This window comes from Dromiciops gliroides, chromosome 3 (assembly GCF_019393635.1).
Source record: "Dromiciops gliroides isolate mDroGli1 chromosome 3, mDroGli1.pri, whole genome shotgun sequence".
Taxonomy (NCBI): domain Eukaryota; kingdom Metazoa; phylum Chordata; class Mammalia; order Microbiotheria; family Microbiotheriidae; genus Dromiciops; species Dromiciops gliroides.
Genome location: NC_057863.1, coordinates 177,671,480 through 177,686,088, shown reverse-complemented (window position 1 = coordinate 177,686,088; position 14,609 = coordinate 177,671,480). Strand labels below are relative to the sequence as shown.

At 35.7% G+C, this 14,609-nt stretch overlaps 1 protein-coding gene across 5 annotated transcripts in view; it reads left to right on the top strand.

Annotated features, from left to right (window-relative positions):
• The window catches only part of PCID2 (PCI domain containing 2), a 44,521-nt gene extending 31,128 nt beyond the window's left edge, over positions 1-13,393 (top strand). For 4 of the 5 annotated variants that reach the window (XM_043991764.1, XM_043991766.1, XM_043991768.1 and 1 more), the window contains 8 exons: positions 3,000-3,075; positions 3,319-3,460; positions 7,551-7,595; positions 9,265-9,365; positions 9,957-10,030; positions 10,181-10,306; positions 11,748-11,871; positions 12,051-13,393. In XM_043991764.1, coding sequence (XP_043847699.1) covers positions 3,000-3,075; positions 3,319-3,460; positions 7,551-7,595; positions 9,265-9,365; positions 9,957-10,030; positions 10,181-10,306; positions 11,748-11,871; positions 12,051-12,140 — 778 coding nt within the window. In that variant the 3' untranslated portion in view covers positions 12,141-13,393. The remainder of the gene's footprint in view (positions 1-2,999; positions 3,076-3,318; positions 3,461-7,550; positions 7,596-9,264; positions 9,366-9,956; positions 10,031-10,180; positions 10,307-11,747; positions 11,872-12,050) is intronic. The other variant, XM_043991765.1, reaches the window with a different exon arrangement.
• The last annotated feature ends 1,216 nt before the right edge of the window (positions 13,394-14,609 follow it).

The window sequence follows — 14,609 nt, the reverse complement described above, 5'->3', positions numbered from 1 at the left end:
AAGACCTGGGTTCAAATCCAGTCTCAGATTCTTCCTAGTTGAATGAGCCTGGGGAAGTCACTTAACTTCTATTGGCCTCACTTTCTTCAGCTGTAAAAATAGATATAATCATAGGATTTGCTTCACAGGGTTGTTGTGAGGATCAAATAAGGTAATGCTTGTGAAGTGCTTCGAACAGCATGTGGCACATAGTAGGCACTTATTTCCTTCCTTTTCCCTGTGTGATCTTGGCAAAGTCAACTGATTTCTCTGGAATGGAGGGAGTTTCCTTATCTATCAAATGAGTGGGGTTTAGTATGGCTCCTACTAGTTCTAAAGTCCTGTAATCTTAGAAAGCTTTTTTACAGGCATTTCTAAAACACAGCGTTTTCCTTTGTGAAAATAAAGGATAAAGGCAGTCACAGAAATATTCTTAATCTCTACTCAAATTACAATTACACAGACAGTTTAAGTTAATTTTTAAAATTTTTCTGAAAATAGTTGTTTGGGGGTTTTTTGCATTGTTTATAGATACTAGATAGGATTAATAATGAAGGCATTATGCTCTTTACGTGGTAGCAAGGAATTGGAAGTTGAGGGGGTGCCCATCAATTGGGGAATGGCTGGACAAGTTGTGGTATATGAATACAATGGAATACTATTGTGCTGTACGAAATGATGAGCAGGAAGAGTTCAGAGAAACCTGGAGGGTCTTACATGAGCTGATGATGAGTGAGATGAGCAGAACCAGAAGAACATTGTACACAGTATCATCAACATTGAGTGTTGACCTACTGTGATGGACTATATTCTTCTCACCAATGCAATGGTACAGAAGAGTTCCAGGGAACTCATGATAGAAGAGGATCTCCAAATCCAAGAAAAAAAAAGAAAGAAAGAACTGTGGAGTATAGATGCTGATTGAACCATATTATTTCTTTTGTTTTGGGTGCTGTTGGTTTTTTTTTTCTTTCTATTTTGAGGTTTTGCATCACTGCTCTGATTCTTTCTCTTGTAACAGGATTAATGCAGAAATAGGATTAATGTTATTATGTGTATATATATGTGTGTATATATATATATATATGTATATGTATATGTATAGAGATATATAGATATAACCTATATCAGATTACCTGCTGTCTAGGGGAGGGGGGAGGGAGGGGTGGGAGGGAGAAAAATCTGAAATAGTAAAGCATGTATAAACAAAAGTTGAGAACTATCTTTACATGTAATGGAAAAAATAAAATACCTCATACATTAAAAAAAAATAATGAAGGCATTAAGGGATCAGAAGGGAAGTGTGTACTCCTCCATATGAATTTCCAGTACAATATAAGAAAGAAAGATTAAGTGCTTCCTATATGCAGAGTACTGTGCTATGATCTATAAGAAGATCTATCCAGTAAGACATGTCTTTGGCCTCAAGGAACCTACAGTTCCAAAAGCTTATAATCTCGATCATTATATCTAATATAAGATTTATTATAAAATCACAAAACAAAGTGCTGTGTGAAGTCCCAGGATACAGATTGTTATCAATTGAAGGAATTATGGAAGACTTTCTAATGAAGTTGGCTTTTGAATTGTGCCCTAAAGAATGGATAGGTATCCAGTAGCTGTAGAGAAAGGAAGACATGTTAGACATAGAAAACTGTAAGCAAAGGTGTGGTACAGTACACGGATGGGGATTTTTCAGGTCAGAAATAGCTGAAAGTTCAGGGGAAAAGGAGATTCTGGAGCAGTAGGTTATGAAACATTAAAGTTGTTGACCATGAAGTACCAGAGTGGGACAGAATAAAGATATGTCAGGAGACTGAAGATCATACCAAGGGCGTTGTGAGTGATAAAGATAGGAAGTTGTAGTCAGAAGAATTGTAAAATCCTGGTTCTTGGAGGTGACTCATTTCAGAGAGATGTTGTCTGTGGCTGAGGTGGGGAAGGGAAGGTCACTGGAGTTGAAGAGGTTGAGAAATTGTGTGTTCTGGCTAGTGAAGGAGTTTTTAACATTAACAATGAAATCCTTGAATATGGTAGTTGTTGTTTGTCCTTGGTTCTCAAAGAGGACCATGACTTGCAGTGAACTGGATTTAACTGAGAGAGGGCTGTGCAAGGTCACCAACCTCACTCTCTCCTCTAGAGCCATCTGGGTCCAATGGCAAGATATATATCAGAATGACTGGAGATGGCCTAGGATGACTTAAGGGAGTTGGGGTTGTGACATGCCCAGAGTCACTCAGTAAGTAAGTACCTGAGGTGAGATTTAAATTTAGGTCCTCCCAACTCCAGGGCCAGTGCTTTAATCCACTTTACCACCCCGCTGATGGAGGAGAGCTAAGAATGAAATGGAGCAAGTATGAAATTCACTTAAAACAAAAATGGAAGAAAAATCTGGAAGTTGGGAAATAACAAAAGTATTGGGTAGAACATGATACAGATGGATGACATGGAACTTGAAAGAGAGAGGTCATAGCTTCTAGTCATGAAGAGTGACTTCCAGTGAATAGTCTCAAGGGATATGAAGTTTACAGATGAGAAAAGGATTTTGCTTAGAGTGAAGGAAGAGGTGGAGGTTGAATGGGTTGAAGATGAAAGGGTATTTATTAATAGTTGAGTTAAGGGATGTGAAGGGCATAGTGGAACAGGCATCTTAGTTTTAATTGAAATTTAAAGTATTCAATCTTAGCCTCATTTTATGTTCATGTAATAAGAACATATCTTAACCTTTTCTGTTTTTCCAAACTGCTTTTCACCATTAGGATTTTCCATAGTATTTCTGTTAATGTTTATAGTATATGTTAGACAGCTTGGTCTAAGAGATATTATCAGGATCACAATCCCTGAGTCCCAACTTTTTTAGTTTCATGTATTGGATAAGACATTTTTTTCCTGCTTCCACTCTAGTAGTGACATGTGAAGGGCCCTCAGCACTTACTTCTTTCTAGAAGCTTATTTGTTTGTTTTTCCTGTTTTAACGAGTTACAGAAATTTTACTTCTTTTTCTTAATCTCTTCCAACAGTCGTGCTGGTATAGATGATTCTAAGAAGTGGGGAATGTTATTTCTGGTCAATCAACTATTTAAAATTTATTTTAAGGTAGGCTTCTGGCTTAATACTTGATAATAATGTGTATTTTTATAAAGTGCATTTCTTCCTAGGAAGATTACCTCATGAATACTATGTTTATCTTAACCCTGGCTGATGGAAGTAGCAAGTTTTATGACTTCCATTTTACAGAATGGTTTTAATATTCTTACTGAGATAGTATAGTGCTATTTTATCTAACTTATTTATTTTATTTTTGTATATTATGTGCTAATGTGAATCTCCTCTTTACAGATCAACAAACTTCATCTTTGTAAGCCCTTAATTAGAGCAATTGATAGCTCAAATCTGAAAGATGACTACAGCACAGCACAGAGAGTTACATACAAGTACTATGTTGGTCGCAAGGCGATGTTTGACAGTGATTTTAAGCAAGGTATCCTAATAGAATAAGTTATTGATATTGATAGAGGGATTGAAAACAACATGCTTCATAATAAAACCTTCAGCTCATAATACAGTTATTGTATTTCAATTCCACTTAGGACAACAGGTAACAGGTGTTGGATTGTGTTCTTTGTTGGAGCCAAAATTGCTTTAAAATCAGTGAAAATTAAACATTTGAAAATTCACTGTTCCTGCCAAGAGAAGTCTCCACTCTCTCCTCCAACAGAGAAAATTCATAGCCAGTATCACAGACTGAAAGTTGTTGCCTCAACTGTTCTTTTCTTTCTCTTTTTTTGATGCATTAATGAACCGACCTCAAAATATATATATATTTCTAAAATCCTTATTCAGTTCACTAAATACTCAGTGAGTGATAACTTTGTGCAGTATACTCTGCTACACTCTGTGGATACAAAAATGAAACAACACAATCCCTGCTTGTATTCTTGGTGGGAGACTAAGACAAGTGCTCAAGTAGCTATAATACCATTTATAAATACCATAAGAAAGGGGCAAAGAGAAGTTACTGCTCTTTTGGGGGACCTTAGCAAATGTTTGGAGGTGGTGACACCTAAGATGAACATTGCAGGAAGGAAAGGTTTCCAACAAGTAGAGATGGGCTGAGTCTGTTTCAGGGCTAGGAGACAGCAAACACAAGATTGGGAAATGGGGTACTGCTGAATAGAACTTGTGAGGCTTGAAAGGTAAAGTGGTATTCCAGACCCTTTTTAGTCTCTAGGCTGAGGAGCTTGTACATTATTCATTTTTTAGTCATGAGCCAGTAGGGCTTTTGAGCAGGCCATTTATTTTTTTTTTTTTTTTTTTTTTTTTTTTTTTTTTAGTGAGGCAATTGGGGTTAAGTGACTTGCCTAGGGTCACACAGCTAGTAAGTGTTAAGTGTCTAAGGCCGGATTTGAACTCAGGTACTCCTGAATCCAGGGCCGGTGCTCTATCCACTGAGCCACCTAGCTGCCCCTTGAGCAGGCCATTTAAATGATCGTATCTGTTCATCAAAAAGATGATCATAACATCTGTGTGAGGGACAGCTTGGAGAAGAGAGACTGGAGGTGGCTCTGTTAGGAAACTTGTATGATAATCCAGATAAGAGATAATAAATAAATACCTTAATTAGTGTGGTCATGATAGGGGTAGAAAGGAAAGAGAAGTAGGAGTGATTTCACACATAGAATTGGTAGGACTTGCCCATTGATTGGCTTTATTGTGGGGGGCAATGGAAAAGGAAGAATAAAAAATCATTGCTAAATTATGAGCCTGAGTGTGAGGGCCAAAATTTGATATACGGAGTGTTATTTGGGTGACTGGCCTTAATATTGGGGTCCTGGAAATATGAGGGACTCTTTTAGGTTTAATCTCCCCTTTGAACTTTCCTTTTTATATATTCCTCCCAGGCCAATAAGAAAAGGAGCCTCTGAGCTTTAGTTCATAAAGGATCAGGTTTTATTACTTGGGAATTAATTAAACCACAAAAGTGAAACCAATTAAGGAAATAAGGAAGTAGAAATACAAATACATAATCTTAACTCTAAGCTTAGCCTATGAAATCCCAGAGCATTCTTAATTAAGCTAGTTCGAGGGAATTTAGGGTTCAATTCACCAACCCTGGTCAGTCTACAGTTACTTGTTAGAACAGCAGTTGCCCGAAACAGAGCAAAACACCAGTGCCACCACCAGGTCCAGGACGCCACCAGACTGCTTGCCAGGCTGAAAAAGCGAGAGCTTTTGAACATGCCCCACCTACCGGAAGTTGCCTCCCTTCCAGTGGCGTTCAGTTTTTTCCTCCCCCAAAAGGGGAGGTCCTTCTCAGTAGCATACCTAATCTCAGGGTGGGCCAGGTGTGGCCCCTTCCAAATGATTCAGCTAAAACTTTCGATATTAATCTTTACCACAAATAATTTTTACCACATGAGTGACAAGTAGAAAAGTGATACCATCAACAGAAATAAAGAAGTAAGGAGTGGGATTGGGGTAAGAGCATTATGACAGGTTTGGACTTCTTGAGTTTGATGTAATGAGCCATCCAATTTGAGGTATCCAGGTAGGTAGTTAAAAATTCATAACTAGGGCTCAGAGGAAATAGAGACTTGGGAGTCATCTGCAGAGAAGGGATTCGACTAAGGTCAGCATCATCATAGTACCACAGAAAGGGTGTGCTGTATCAGAGGACTTTGTTTCAAATTCTACCTTTGGCATTTAGTAACATGCCACCTTGGGTAAATCACTTAAGCTCTTTGTCCTCAGTTTCCTCAACTATTAAAGATGAAAGGTTGGCCTCTGTGGTCCCTTACATCTTTAGATCCATGATTATTGAAGTCCTAGAATGAGAGCATAGAAAGAGAAGAGAAAGAATAGATTGTGGCCCGCATTTAGCAGGTAGAAAAAGAGGAGGAAGTTAAAAAGATAAATGGAAAGACTAGAAAGAGAAGAGGACCAAGATAACACAGTGATACAGAATCCTTGGGATTTTGGAAGGCAGGAGGAAGAGAGAGAGGGTGGCCATTAGTGTCAGGTTCCTTAGCTGGAAAATAGTGGGATAGACCAGATAGACTTCAGGGTTTCTTCCCATTCTAAATCTATAATTCCAGGATTTCTAAGGTCCCTTTTAACTCTTAAGTTCCTATAGACTTGTCAATAGCGAGGTCCTAGCATCTGTAGAGAAAGCACTTTTTAGTAGAATGTGAGGTGGAAGTCAGATTTCAAGTAGAAGAGGAGCAAGAACAAACAAATAAATAAATGAAGAATTATAGACAGCAAGGGTAGACCACTTTTTCTACAAGTTTGGCAGTGAAGGGGAAGAGAGATAGGATGATAGTTGGAAGGGGTAACAGGGTCAAAGGAAGGCTTTTGTAGAATAGGGGAGACCTAAACAGATTTGTAGATCTAGGAGGAGAAATGGAAGATAAATAAGATGTCAATGATTATGAGATCCTGAAGGAAATAGGAGAGGATAGGATCAGAGGCACAGATGGAGCTTTGGCAAAGTGAAGGACCCCCTCACTCCCTAAAGCCATAGACATGACAAGACTGGGCAGAAGTTCTGCAAGGGTGTTGAGGATACTCAGATTAAATGGTCTTGACCTTTCCTAGACTAATCTGGACCTGAACAAGAAATTCTTGGCAAAGGGTTGTCTAACCTCCACTTGAGCAATGGGCACTCCACCTTGTCCGGAGGCAGCCCATTCCATCTTCTGCTAGTTCTGCAGGTTAGGAAGTTTTTCTTCTATCAAGCAGTAATGTGCATCTTAGCAATATCCACCATTGTTCTTCATTCTGCTCTTTGAAAACACACAAAACAAATTTAATCCCTCTTCAATATGACTGATCTTCAGTTTCATGAAGAAGACAGCCCCTAATGAATCTTGGCTCCTCTAAGTTAAACAACAGAGTTTCTTTAATTGAGCCCCAGATTGCATGATCTCTCTACTTTATATGAGTATGTGTGTTTATACAGATATATACATATATGTATAGATAGCCTTAACATGCTAGTTATTAACAGGCTTTAGTATGGTTTCTGATATATAATAAGCACTGTATAATGCTAGTTGACTCTCTCTGATTATATTTACTTTCAGTTTTCCACCTCTTCAGCTTTGGAGGAAGTAAACATGCTTAAAATAAGCTATAACTTTTATGCTTGGAAAACATTTTATTTGTAAACCTATGGTTATCTTTTTATTTTAGTTGATAAAATTTACATATTAAGTTAAGTGATTTTATAGTCATGTTGTCAGTTGATTTGAACAACTTGAAAGTTTAATTCAAAGCCACTAAATTCATAGGTACTTGGTTACCAAGCTTTCTGCCCTTTTCCCCCAATGGTTCCCTTTCTCTTAGTTACTTTTAGTGGTTAATGTATATGCAGAGTTTTCTAGTGTTTTTAGTTTCAAAGACACCATTCAGCTAACATTGAGAAAATTGTTATTAAATTTTTTATACTCCCTTAGTTAAAATCATCAATTTTCTCAGCATTATTTATTTGTTTGTTTTGGGATTTTTGTCCAAGTGTTTTTCAACAATAATGAGATTGTTCTATATACCACTTCTCTTAAATCACTTAGATCATATTCCAATCATCTATGGAATGAGCCTGCTACAAATACTTGGTAATAGTGCAAAAATTCTTTCATTTTACTAGCAATTGTACTATCTCTGTCAGCCAAGCCTGCAACTTTAAAAAAATGACTAGAATGTTTTTCTTTTCTAAAATGCTATGAATTTACATAGCAGCTTGTTTTGAGCTTATTCTGGTTAACATTTAGTGTACTAATATTTTTCCTTTGAGCAGCTGCTCAGTTTTAAGAAAGATATCCAATGGGGTGACTAGGTAGCACAGTGGATAAAGCACCGGCCTGGATTCAGGAGGACCTGAGTTCAAATCCGGCCTCAGACACTTGACACTTACTAGCTGTGTGACCCTGGGCAAGTCACTTAACCCTCATTGCCCCACCAAAAAAAAAAGATATCTAATTTCCCAGAAGTTAATATCATCCCAGTAATAATTCCTATAACTGTGGTTTCAGTTGAATCTGAAGCCATCATAACTTTAATATGTGATTTAAATTAAAATTATAATCTTAAAATATACAGGTATATCTTGCATAGTAAAATATTTGTTCCTAAGTTGTAAAAACAAATTTTTGTCAAGTAAGCAAAATGTTTCATTAGGTTATAATTTAAGACTTTTGAGCTGAGAGAAAAAGAATGTGTTTCAAGCCACATATATTGCTTGCTACAATTGTTAGAAATCAACAGAAAAGCTCATACTTAATAGACAAAAAGAAAATATTTACTGTATTCAAAAGCACAGGGTTTAAGAAGTGTCAACCCAGGTGCTAACTATAGTACTACCCAGTTTTTGTGCTTCAGAATTTTCCCAATATCTTGTAGGAAGTGGAATGATTTATGGTTTGTCCAACATCAAAGCCAGGCCAGATAAAGAGATCACCCAATCCTGACTTTATTTCCAGTAATTTGAAGAATATAGAAACATTCAAGTTAATCATAAAATCACTCCAAGTCATTAAATTTAAATAATCTTCTTAAAGTAGACCTTTGCATTTATCAGGACTTATTTCAAATTTTAATTTAAAAATGATATTAAATCATAAAGCAGAATCAAACATTTTTTAATATTGGTATCCAATAAGGTAAAGAAGATGTTAATGGACCCTTCATTATATTAAGACTTTGTAGTTATGCTGAGTTTAGTTGCTCATCATATTTGCAAATCTATAATGATGAGAGTCTGCTTATAAATCATCATGTAGTTTAAAGGAAATAGTATGATCCAGTAAATTTTGTAATCATTCCGAGGGTAATGGGTACTACTCTCTATGCCATTTTTATCCTACGTGACTATATGTTCATTTCGAGAAGTCTCTACTGAGACTACATTTTTTATCATACATTTTTTCCAAGTATGTACCATTTGTGTAGACTAGTTATGTTGCTGCTTCCTTGCCAAATAGCCTTCGACAATTCTTGTCAGTGTTTTAGTGAGGCATAACCTCCCCACCTTTTCTCATTCATATGCCATCTTAGGCAATCTGTGTTGAATCTTGGTGAGCCCTACCCTTAGGAAAAATCATCGCTTATAGAAATTGAATTATGCTGCATCTTTGTATGAGGAAAAGAAACTACTTTTTGTCCTAGGCATAGGAGGGATAAAATGTAATATATGTTGCTCTAATGTTGATGAAAAGGCACTGAAAAATGTTTAGGATGACCTATGATTTAAATATTTTTGGGGGGGTGGGTATTATCTTCCTACAGCTGAAGAATATCTCTCATTTGCCTTTGAGCATTGTCACCGTTCAAGTCAGAAAAATAAAAGAATGATTCTGATATACCTGCTGCCAGTAAAAATGCTGTTGGTAAGTGATTGTGCATCTTTATTTTTTTAGATCTATTGACTTTGAAGTAGAAAAAATGGTGCCTTGACTGCTAATTTTATATTCATAGTTCATCATTATCTCAAGTGTATCGTGTCCTTGGAATAGTAGAGGAAATGGAGATTTGGGAGGTGGGGGTAGAACTAATTTATATGATGACTGTTTTGGGGACATCTTAGCAGCCTTACATTTTAAAAATAGGACCCCCTTTATCATGATCATTTATTATTTTTACAAAACATGTAAATTAGCTAACCTTAACTGAGAGAGACTGAGTCCCAAAGCAAGGAAAATATAACATCTCTTATTTCATCTGAGTTATATTTAATTTCTGCCCATTAAAGTTATTTTTGTTATTTAAGAAGAAATGGATAGTATTTGTTAGTTTAATTGAATTCCTTTTCTTTTATTAAAAACATCCTTGTACAGCTGTCTTTAAGGGCAATAAATTCTAAGAAAGCAGTTGATAATTTTTTTTTTGTTTTATTATTTCCTAGACAGGAGTTTATAGAGGTTTGTTCAACTTATAAATACCAAAATTTTTATTCTGCAAAATATAAACATTTTTCATAGGGTCATATGCCAACAGTTGAACTTTTGAAAAAGTATCATCTTATGCAATTTGCGGAAGTAACCAAAGCTGTGAGGTACAGTGTGTTCTCTTATTTATTAATTTTTAAAATACCATAAAATTAGTTCAGGTGCATTTGTCATATGTAAAAAATTATTTTCTTTGGTAATTTTTCTCACTGGGATAATAAATTACACTTGTCTATCTCTTCCATCAATCACCATAGTGAAGGAAATCTTCTGCTCCTGAATGAAGCTCTGACAAAACATGAAACCTTCTTTATTCGCTGTGGTATTTTCCTTATTCTTGAGAAGCTGAAGATCATCACCTATAGAAATCTCTTTAAGAAAGTGTAAGCATGTCTCTCCTTTTTGTTAAATAACATAAGGTAAAGGTTTAGTAGAGGTGAGATGTTTGTGGAGAAATATCTTTTTTTTTTTAATGTATAAATTCACTTTTTAAATATAAGCAGAGTATATTTGTAGGGTTTGTTTGGGTGTTTCTGGAACAATATCTGCTAAATAAAACTATTAATAATTTTTTTTTAAGCATATCAGGGGGACAGCTAGGTAATGCAGTGAATAAAGCACTAGCCCTGAATTCAGGAGGACCTGAGTTCAAATCTGGCCTGAGACACTTAACACTTACTAGCTTTGTGACCCATAGCAAGTTAGTTAACCCTCATTGCCCCACCAAAAAAAAATCAAAAAGGGGATTATCAGCAAGATTAATCCTGAACTACTATAATTTATCATATAGTATATAAGTAAGTTATATATGCAAATAAGTTATGAAAAAGAGAAGGTGTTCACTTTCTTAAGACATGGAGAAATTGTTCTGTCAGGTTTTTCTCTGACTATATAGCCCCACAATTTTTTGTTCAGCCATGGCAAAAGAAATTAAACTGGACAGTTTTCCCCAGTTGTTCCCTAATCTATATCCTATGGCTCATCAGTGGCTTCTTGTTGTTGTTGTTGTTTTGGTAATAGGTTAAAAAAAATTTAACTTTTTTATGATTTGAAAATTCTTACATGTATATTTACAAATATAAGAAGACTTAAAATTTTGACAGCATGAATCACATGCTTTAGGCATAATATGTTCAATTAGTTGCTCTTTTTATTAAAAATTAACCAGGGGGCAGCTAGTTGGCGCAGTGGATAGAGCACCGGCCCTGGATTCAGGAGTACCTGAGTTCAAATCCGGCCTCAGACACTTGACACTTCCTAGCTGTGTGACCCTGGGCAAGTCACTTAACCCCAATTGCCTCACTAAAAAAAAAAAATTAACCGGGCATTGCTTTCCCCTCCATATATCGGAAAACTAAATCTTTTACTAATATGGCTTTCCCTACAATTAGTACTTCAAATAGGCTTTTTCTCTGAGTGTTTTCCAGTAAGAGTGGAGTGTTTGAATGTCAGCAGGCAAAATAAAATTTTGTAATCTTTTAAATCAAGCTTTTGGTTAGAATGGTAAGTTTCTGGATGCCATATAAATTTATTAAGTTAATTCATACTAAAGGAATAAAAGCCTTAAATAACTGATAACTTTATAAATTAAACCTACATCATCCCTAAAAAACAGAAATTGGGGGGCAGCTAGGTGACGCAGTAGATAGAGCATCAGCCCTGGATTCAGGAGGACCTGAGATCCAATCCGGCCTCAGACACTTGACACTTACAAGCTGTGTGACCCTGGGCAAGTCACTTAACCCCCATTGCCCTGCAAAAAAAAAAAAAAATTAAATGGTACCGTATGCTAAAATGTAACTAAAATGTATTTTCTCATTTCAGATACTTATTACTCAAAACACATCAGCTTTCTCTTGATGCTTTTCTGGTTGCCTTAAAATTCATGCAAGTTGAAGATGTTGATATTGATGAAGTTCAGTGCATTTTAGCCAATCTCATATACATGGTATGTATTCAGTTTTATTTAATTTCAGTGACCAAGTTACAGTGAAGTAACTTGGGGGAGCATTGTGAATTTGGAATCATCCCAAAGACTGTATTCTATTGTTTGCATCTTTAATGTGATTTCAAGAAGTATGAAGCCAATTCTAAATACCCTCCTTTTACTTTTTTCTCTTCTTTCAGGGTCACATTAAAGGATACATATCTCATCAGCATCAAAAGCTAGTGGTTAGCAAGCAAAATCCTTTTCCTCCACTTTCAACTGTGTGTTGATTCTACAATATTGAGTCTAAAGAGTTTTTGCAGAAAATTGAACTTGCAAAACTTTTTTTAAAAAATAAGTCATACAGTTGAAACTCAAAAGTAATCCTGTTAAACTTGGAACTGGACTGTTGGAAACTTCTCATGGCTCCTTTCCCAGGGACACAGAGGCTAGGGACTTGGCACAGTACCTAGAGGACATGAATTGCTCCTTTAGAAAATACAGCTTCTGTTAATTTTAGTATGATCTGAAGTTTTTCTATAGGAAAAAAGAAAACATTCCTAGTCTACCATGAAGCTTTTATAAAACTTCTGAAAAGCTGGTGTTCTGAATATTTTGAAGGCAGCTACACATTTTACTTTTCATAGCGTTATTCATAAAATGACCTTTGTACTTTTTCATAACTGTTTTTAAAAAAATTCAGTATGTATGGAAATGGTGTATTCTCTATCATCTTTCAGAATATTAGGGTTTCAGTATTCCATTTGAATATTTTTTTTTCATAATAGCTTGGGAACCTTAGATTCCTTTGAGTCAAATTATATTTGATTTTGAATACTACTTTTCCTTGTAATTGCTCATTATAGTGAACATTTCCAGATTTAACAGGATAAGCATTTTTTTTTTTCTGATTCTGAAAAATGCTTTGGAAAATCATTATGTCCCTAGATTCCCAAATCATTGTAGTCTTGTAAGTTTGCTCCACAGAAATTCTCTGTGTAGATATAATAAATATCTGTCCTCCTTGTCCCAAAGGAAAAACCCTTCTAGAGTTCAGATTCCTCCCATTCTACTAGGAATACAAAGGTAGAGCCCTAGTCCATGTTCTTTCTCATTTTCCAGGTTTATCTGAACTCTGGGAAAACTGCCTTCCCCAATCCCTCAATATTGTGAATGCAGTGCGAATGATTGGAACAGCTGTAGACCAGCTCTTTGCTTTTCCATGCCATATCCCCCAGTAGTCTTGGAATTCTTAGTAGCAATCTGGTTTCAAACCTACATAAACCATACTCTCCAGTTCTCAGTATGGTAGAGATCCCCACAGAATTATTCAGAAGCTACTCAAAAAAGGATGTAATCTCACTGCAAGAAGTCTTCCCTGCTCTAAATATTTTGATAATGAAATTTTTGCTGTACCAAAATAAATTTTCCAGCACCCATAAGTACCCTCATTTGGAGGGCTTTGGTTTTATGTATGTGTTAAACTATGAACCACTAGACACATGTAAAGTATTACTTTTAAAAAAATAAAATGTTATTAATATTTTTCATTTTTATATTATCTAAATTTCTCCCTTCATCCCTGTTCCTTCTAATTGCCAGAGAGCTGTCCCATGTAACAAACAAAAAAGAAAAAATTAAGACGAAAAAATCAGGAAACCTACTAGTACATTTTTTTTAAAAAGACTTTAGGGGCAGCTAGGTGGTGCAGTGGATAGAGCACCGGTCCTGGAATCAGGAGTACCTGGATTCAAATCCGGCCTCAGACACTTAACACTTACTAGCTGTGTGACACTGGGCAAGTCACTTAACCCCAATTGCTTCACTAAAAAAAAAAAAGACTTTATATGCAATGTTCTACACTGCTAGATCCTCCACTTCTGCAAAGGGGTGGCGTTGTCTTCCCTTATTTCTTCTCTGGGTGAATGTTTATTATTTATGGTTTTGTAGCATTCATTTTCAAATTTTTTGTGATTCTTTCAGTCTGTATTGTAGTCATGTATATTTTCTTGATTCTGCTTTTTTCATTTTCTATACTTTTATAGAAATCTTTCTGTGCTTCTCTGTATTCATCATTTATTTCTATCACTTCTTACATTCTTCAATTGATGGACATCTGCCTTGTTTCCAGTTCTTTGATATGAAGTATTATTTTGCAGACAGTACAGTATTGTAAATAAGCACTGGAGTCTGAGGACTTGAATTGGAATCACCACCCCTGCCATGACCATTTTCTAGTTTTTTGACCACAGGCAGATCCTTAACCCTCTCCAGGACTGTTTCTCCATCTGAATTATGTCGTAATTGTGAGGGGACTAAAGAAAATGAAAACTTTTTTCCCCTAGATATTTTTCTCCTTGTCCACTTTCTTTTTTTAAACAGTAAGTTTCACTTTTGAAGCATACATTTTTTTTTAATGTATAAGGTATTTTATTTTTTCCGTTACATGTAAAGATAGTTCTCAACTTTTGTTTATACAAGCTTTACAATTTCAGATTTTTCTCCCTCCCTCCCCTCCCTCCTCCCTCCCCTAGACAGCAGGTAATCTGATATAGGTTATATCTATATATCTCTATACATATAGATATAGATATAGATATATACACACATATATATACACATAATAACATTAATCCTATTTCTGCATTAATCCTGTTACAAGAGAAAAAATCAGAGCAGTGATGCAAAACCTCAAAATAGAAAAAAGAAACAACAGCACCCAAAACAAAAGAAATAATATGGTTCAATCAGCATCTATA